General features: G+C 62.9%; 2 protein-coding genes across 2 annotated transcripts; one reads left to right on the forward strand and one right to left on the reverse strand.

Moving 5' to 3' along the window:
- Positions 1-165: 165 nt before the first annotated feature.
- On the reverse strand, positions 166-2,660 carry EMIHUDRAFT_113767 (hypothetical protein; the record flags this gene model as incomplete). Its single annotated transcript, XM_005781818.1, has 4 exons — positions 166-333; positions 873-935; positions 1,837-1,857; positions 2,145-2,660. 4 exons carry the CDS (start codon positions 2,658-2,660, stop codon positions 166-168), a joined length of 768 nt encoding a protein of 255 aa, XP_005781875.1.
- A 392-nt stretch (positions 2,661-3,052) lies between these two features.
- On the forward strand, positions 3,053-4,132 carry EMIHUDRAFT_233946 (hypothetical protein; the record flags this gene model as incomplete). The annotated part of the gene is made up of 1 exon (XM_005781819.1): positions 3,053-4,132. The coding sequence occupies one exon, from the start codon at positions 3,053-3,055 to the stop codon at positions 4,130-4,132; it is 1,080 nt and encodes a 359-aa protein (XP_005781876.1).
- Between the last annotated feature and the right edge of the window lie 2,680 nt (positions 4,133-6,812).

Below are 6,812 nucleotides of genomic sequence, written 5' to 3' on the forward strand. Positions count from 1 at the left end.
AACGCGCACATCAACGAGTGAGGGGCCCGCAAACCTCGCGAACCTTAGCGGCGCTATGCGTCGCCTGCCACGGCGCAGGCCCACCAGGCTGAGGTGCGTGCGGGCCTTGGCGCTGGGGCGTGGCGCGCGGTCTCCCCCGATTGCGACCCCTGCTGACTGCTCGGCTCAGCGGATCGCCGCGAGACGCGCCATCTCGCTGTCGGTGAGCTCGAAGCTGAACACGCCCTCGAGGTCGTCGACCATGTGCTCCTTCTTGTCGCTCTGCGTGACGACGGGCACCCCCTGCTGCACGAGCCACCGCAGCGCGACCGCCGCCGCGGTCCGGTTGTGTGCCTACGGCGTTTGAAGACAGCCCACTGCTTCTCGTCCACCTGGTGATGCGGTGGGGCTCCCTCCCGCGGAAAAATGGGGAGATATGGGGAGATATGGGGAGATATGGGGAGATATGGGGAGATATGGGGAGATACGGGGAGATATGGGGAGATATGGGGAGATATGGGGAGATATGGGGAGATATGGGGAGATATGGGGAGATATGGGGAGATGTGGGGAGATGTGGGGAGATGTGGGGAGATATGGGCTCCCTCCCGCGTCAGCGTGCTGGCGGCCCTGCTCTGTAGCATCAGGTGTGCGAAGGAAAGAGTGGGCTGGTTTGAAGACACCCACGCGAGGGCGTGAGTACGGTGTTGTGCTGATGTGCGGAGTACTCGGAGCACCGTGTGAGTACGAGGGAGAGGCGAGTACAGCCGAACACAGCTGAACACGGCTGAATGCGGCGAAACCGGCTGAGTGCGTGTCCTCTCGAGTGCTGGTAGGGATACGCGGGTCTGTATTCCGCATCAATGGCCGCGCGCCGCCGCGACCGCCCTCACGTTTGTATCGCTCAGCACCCTCGGCACACCGCCCGGCGCCGCCGAGCCGAGCGGGCTGTACGCCTAGGCACGGCCAAGTCCCCTGCGCCTTCCCACGCATACAAGGTGGCGGGGCGAGGGCCAGGCAGCCCTCGCGACTCCACGCCGAAACGACGGGAGCGCCACGGCATTGAACGTGCAAGGCCCGGTGCGCGTGGGTGAGCGGTGTGGGGGAGACATGGGGAGACATGGGGAGACATGGGGAGACATGGGGAGACATGGGGAGACATGGGGGGAGACATGGGGAGAGAGTCGGCATCTAGGGGCGGTGCGCCATCAGGGTGATGTAGTGCCTTCGGCATGCGGCGAGGGTGGCGTCGTCGCGGCCCCACGTCTGGTTCCTGTACCTACGTGTTGAAGACACCAAAAAAAATACACCAACCTCAGGGCGGGAGATATGGGGAGATATGGGCAGTATACGAGTTGAAGACACCAGCCTCAGGGCGGGAGATATGGGGAGATATGGGCAGTCTACGAGTTGAAGACACCAGCCTCAGGGCGGGAGATATGGGGAGATATGGGCAGTCTACGAGTTGAAGACAACTCCTCGGGGCGGGAGATATGGGGAGATATGGGCAGTCTACGAGTTGAAGACAACTCCTCGGGGCGGGAGCACGAGCGACACAACGACAGCGAATCGAGCCGGAGACGGTCGAATACGGCGGAAGACGTGTCCTCTCGAGCCCGCCGGTTGGAGCACATGAATACGCCTTTTCCGCCTCTAGGCTCCTGTGCCGGATGCCAGAGTGGCCGGCGACGCTGAAGCCGCACTGCGCGCCACGCGGAGTCGCGGGTGATAGCAGGGTGAGAGGGGAGGATGGCAGGGTGAGAGGGGAGGATGGCAGGGTGGGAGGGGAGGATGGCAGATGGCAGGGTGGGAGGGGAGGATGGCAGTGTCGGAGGCGGGTGGTCCAGCTGCGCACACCTGGTTGACGGCGGGCCGGACCTAAGGAAAGGTCTCCGGTGAACGTCTCCACACACGAGGTGGTCGGGAAAGGGGCCGGGCAGGCCTGGCGACTCCACGTCTAGACGACAGGAGCCCGACGGCATTCAAAGTGCAAGGCCCGGTGCGCGTGGGTGAGCGGTGTGTGTGTGTGTGTGTGTGTGTGTGTGTGTGTGTGTGTGTGTGTGTGTGTGTGTGTGTGTGTGTGTGTGTGTGTGTGTGTGTGTGTGTGTGTGTGTGTGTGTGTGTGTGTGTGTGTGTGTGTGTGAGCTTCTGAGCTTGTGTTGGACCTTGACATGCGGCAGAAGGCTCTCGATGGCCGAAGCGTTAAAGTTCGAAACGCCGATCGCCCGCGCGCGGCCGTCGAGGGCGAGCCGCTCCAGCACACGCCACGTCGCAACCGTGTCGGCGGTGCTGTCGCACGGCCAGTGCATCAGGAGGAGGTCGACGAACGGCATGCCCAGCACGCTGAGGTCGTGCGCCACGTCGGCTGCCGTCTCCTCGGGGCTCCTTCTCGCGTGGCAGTGGTTCGAGTAGACGTCGTCCTTGACGAACGACGAGGCGCAGCATGGCACCTTGGTCGTCACAAACACCGCCGAGCGCAGGAGCCCAGAGGTGGCGACGGCGCGGCCAAGCTCCGCCTGGTATTTGTCGCCATAGTCGAAGGCCGTATCGAGCCCTCTGCCGCCAAGCGCGAGGAAGAGGGAGTGCTGCATCGTGATGCCGAAGCTGAGCATGGGCATGAGGACGGACGGCGCGATCTCGACAGAGGGCACTGGCTTTGCCGTCATGCTGGCGAGCATCATGCTGGCGAGTAGAGGGGGGGGGGGGGGGGCTCTGCTCCAAGAGACCTCGAGATTGCGTGCGTGTGCCTCTACTCGCCAGAGCATCATGGGGTTGTCCATCGCAGCCTTCGATGTTATGAAACAAACGCAAGGCGGACATGGCATATCGCTCTCGGGCCCACAGACATCCCAATTTTTTTCACGTCCTGGCAGGGTCCTGGTCGTGTCCGCCACATGCGACCAACGCACATGCGACCGATGCGCCCCCAACGATGCCGCACCTGCGGCAGCGAGTTTTGCTCGAGAAATAAACTCTTTGCCCATCTCCGCGAAGAGGGGCACGATGACGGCCAGCAGACTTCGACCACACAGAGCCGTCGGAAGGGCGAGCAGCAAGACACACCCGCAACCCGATGCCCGCAAAGCTGCTGCCGCCGCGTGTCTACGAGCGGTCTCCCTGGCGGCTGCCGGTCTTCGATGACATCGCTCGCACGGCACGCATAGAGCGCGTCGACATCTTTGGCGACGGGACCGCGTTCATTCTCCGCAACGTCCTCAGCCCCGCAGAGTGCGAGCGCTACATTGCCGCCGCAACAGAGATAGGCATGGCCTCGGTGCAGGCGGACGGCTACGAGCGGCGAGTGCGCGTGTGCAGCCGTGTCGCGGCCTCCTCCGAGCCTCTCGCTGCCCTCCTCTACGCTCGGATCGCGCCCTTTCTCGCGCGCGACGTCGACCTCTTGTCGGCCGACCACAGCACGCGCCCAAAAGGTATCCCGGCGGACCGGACACGCGCCGTGTGGAGGCCACACGGCCTGAATGAGATGTTCCGCATCTGCAGCTACAGTCCCGGGGGCCATTTCGCTCCACACCTCGACGGCGGCCATGTCCGCTCGCCCTCGGACGCGTCGCTGCAGACGTTCATGCTCTACCTGAACGACAGCTTTACCGGAGGCAGCACTCGCTTCTTTGACGACTCGCAGGCCGCCTACCGCTCGCCCGATGCGCGCAAGGTGATTTTCACGTACGTTCCACGCCGCGGCGACGCGCTTATCTTCAACAGCGAACTCCTGCACGACGGCGAGGCTCTGCTCACCGGACACAAGTTCATCATGCGCTCCGAGGTCATGTACACGTGGCAACGCACGGCGGCAGAGGCCGCCCTTGGCCACCTCTTTGACGCGCTGGGTGGAAGCGGCGCCGCTTCCGGTGTGGAGCAGACGGTGGCTGCAGTGAACGAGGGCCGCGTGGCGACGCTGCTGGTGAGCGACGGGGTGGCCCGGCGGGGAGCCGTGGCGTGGCTGTGCGAGCAGTGTTACCGCGGTCGTGCGGAGCTCGTGGCAGTTCCGGTCACGGCGCTCGCCGGGGCGGGAAAGCAGTTCCTATTTGGCCTCGAAGGGGTGGGTGCTCTTCTGAGTCCTGACGCATCCTCTTGCGTGGCGTCGTCGCGTGATGGCGGCGGCATTGCGGGTACAGGAGCAGCCACAGTACACTAGTCTCTAGGGCCGTTCCGAGGGCAAGGGGGCGTCTCTTTACAGTCACGGCCGGTGACTACGGCGGCCCACTCGCGTTTGGGTGATGCTCCGATAAACCCGCCGGATCTTCGACAAAAGCAGGGACATTTCTTTTTTTGGAAGGGTAGGTGTGAATACAGCTTTCTGGTAGGGTTACATCGACGAACTATGCGGCAATCGACTGGGGGGCAGCCCCCCAGCACATCCCGCACAGAGACCTGGATGTAACCCGATTGTGAGCGTGAGTGAAACCGCCGATGCGATTGCTCATTGCTCAGTCAGTGTGACCGACAGTCAGTCGCAGCAGACTTTGACGATTGGCGGCCTCGCGCCCTCAGTCGCCCTCCTCTACTAACGGCCCTGCCCCAGCCCAGATGCCTCATCCAGGGTGGTGCAACCACTCGCGCAGGGAGGGAGAGACAGTCGGCGATCTGCGCCGCGCAGATGAGCTCCGCCTCGTCTGCGTCGAGGACGTCCACCGCAGGGCTATCATAGCGCCATATGACGCACTGCCTGTTGTTCATTACTTCGCAGGTGCCAACGTCGAGGACAATCTCACTGGTGGCGGCTGCACTCCCGGCCGGCGGTAGGAGAGATGAAGGCTAATGTACTTGGCAGTGTACGGGGCCTTCCGGCGTGAACAGTGCCCCGGGACGAAAGAGGAGGCGACGTCTCTCTCGTCCACGAGCGCCTCGATGTGCGCATCGACGGTGTAACCAGCTTTGAGAGACGGGAACGAACGGCGGTGAATCGCCGACAGGTGCGCCTTCGTTCCTACCACCACTCCCACCACCGCCAGCTCCGCCGTGGACCTTGCCGGGCCCTCTGATGATGTAGTACCGTGGAGCAGCTAGTCCGAGCCGTTGTTGTACTCTGCTGTGGCGCCAGCTCGGTGTACAATACGGACGAAGACGGCCACAGCAACGGTGTAACCAGCGCGAGCAGGCAGCGCGAACCGCTGTGCCTCGGCGCGCGGCCGGCCGCCGAAATCCTCTAATAAGAGTTCTTTGGCATAGGGGAACCCCAACCCTAAATTTTCTTCGCCTGCGGCGGGCCATCACTTGGATTCGCTGCTTTCGGATTCATTAGCTCTTTCGCACGCCTTTATCCGTCACTCCCCCGAAGATTGGAGGTGTTGATTTATGCACAAATCTATGTGTTGCGAGCGCTAGATAGATGGCGAAATTTTCTTCGCCTCCGGCGGGGCCGCTCGCCGCGGGGCTGAGGGACTTTTGTCGATGTCGGCTAGAAGTGCTGCACCTTTTTGAGAATTTCACCCGTTTCTCGTTCGTGTTTAAGAGTCGCTTGAGATCGACCGCGATTCACAGTCAGAGTCGCTACTTTCGAGTAAAGGAGGCGAGTGTGTCGAGGACTTTTGGTGAGTGTGCTGACGGCCAGATGACGCATGACGGCGCATGGCATGCGAGGCAACTCGGAGATCGCATTCAGATTCACCCCGGACACGTCGCAAGGGCTTTCTTCTTTCTGGCGGCATTGTTCTTTGTTGTGGCGGCGGCGCTCCGCGTCGGCGAATGGCCGGGGCGTGCTTTTCCCTATGTCATTTTCTCTCTCTGCGCCTGGGGCTCGCTTTGGCATGGCGCTTCAGTGGGCACTCGCATGCGCAGAAGACAAGACAGGTGTGTGTGTGACGGTCTCGCTCTGCCTCTCAGTCCGGTAGTCGATGTGCGCCCCCGCGGGTGAATTCTTTTTTGCGCGGCATCCGCAAAGCGTCTGCAAAGTGATGATCCGTTTTGAAAAGAAAGAAAGAAAGAAAACAGACAACCCAAGGGAGGGATGGGAGGACGGCACGCCGCCACCACACAGGGATTTTAAGGAGAGGTGTGTGGTGCGCTAGCCGTCGCCCACCCTAGGGAGTCTGCCTCTTCCTATCTCTCTTCGCAGTCTCTCGCCGATTCTCGCTGCAACCTTCATGCCACCTCGCGGTCGTCCCACTCTCGTCGTTCTCTCCCTTGTCACTTCCTCCTCTGTCGCGTCGTTCTCTTCTGCCTCGTCCTGCGACGCCGCCGCCTGCCGGTCCCTTGTTCTCGCGGCTTCTTTCGCCTTTCGGCGCAACTCCGTCCTCCTCGCGGCGTATCCTGGCCCCTCGAGTCTATCGAGCTCCCCTCGCGCAAGGACCACATTTCTGACTCCCACTCCGATCATTTGCCTACAGGTCATGTTGTTGCTCAGGTCCACTCTCGATCCGTTTTGATTCCAGACTGACACCTATTGCGAGATTTGCTTCGAAGTTGGCGAGCTCGGCCGAGCTCCTTCGACGTGCGTCCCCCTGCTGGCCAATCGGGCAAAACCCGGAAAGCGCTCGTGTTTGCGTGGTCAGCCTCACTCTCTGGGTGCGCGCTGCGCGCGGCGCTTGCGCAGCCAGCCCTCGGACCAGAGCTGCCGCGCCCCGCGCCACCGCCGCCCCTTCTCGCCATCCACGCACCGCGACACTGCCGGCATCCGCGGCGCAGCCGCGTCGGCGCCGCCCCCCGCTCTCGCCGACTCACGCCGCTCTGGGCCGTACCCTCGCACCAGGCGGCTATCTCCGCCGATGGCCGAACTCGACGACCTCTTCCTCGACGAAGAGCCCGCGCCCTCGCTCGCCGTCCCCCGCAAGGGCCGCCTGCAGAAGGGCCGCTCCGCGTCGCCCGAGAACAAGCGC

The sequence above is a fragment of the Emiliania huxleyi genome (assembly GCF_000372725.1).
Source record: "Emiliania huxleyi CCMP1516 chromosome Unknown EMIHUscaffold_199, whole genome shotgun sequence".
Classification (NCBI taxonomy): Eukaryota; Haptophyta; order Isochrysidales; family Noelaerhabdaceae; genus Emiliania; species Emiliania huxleyi.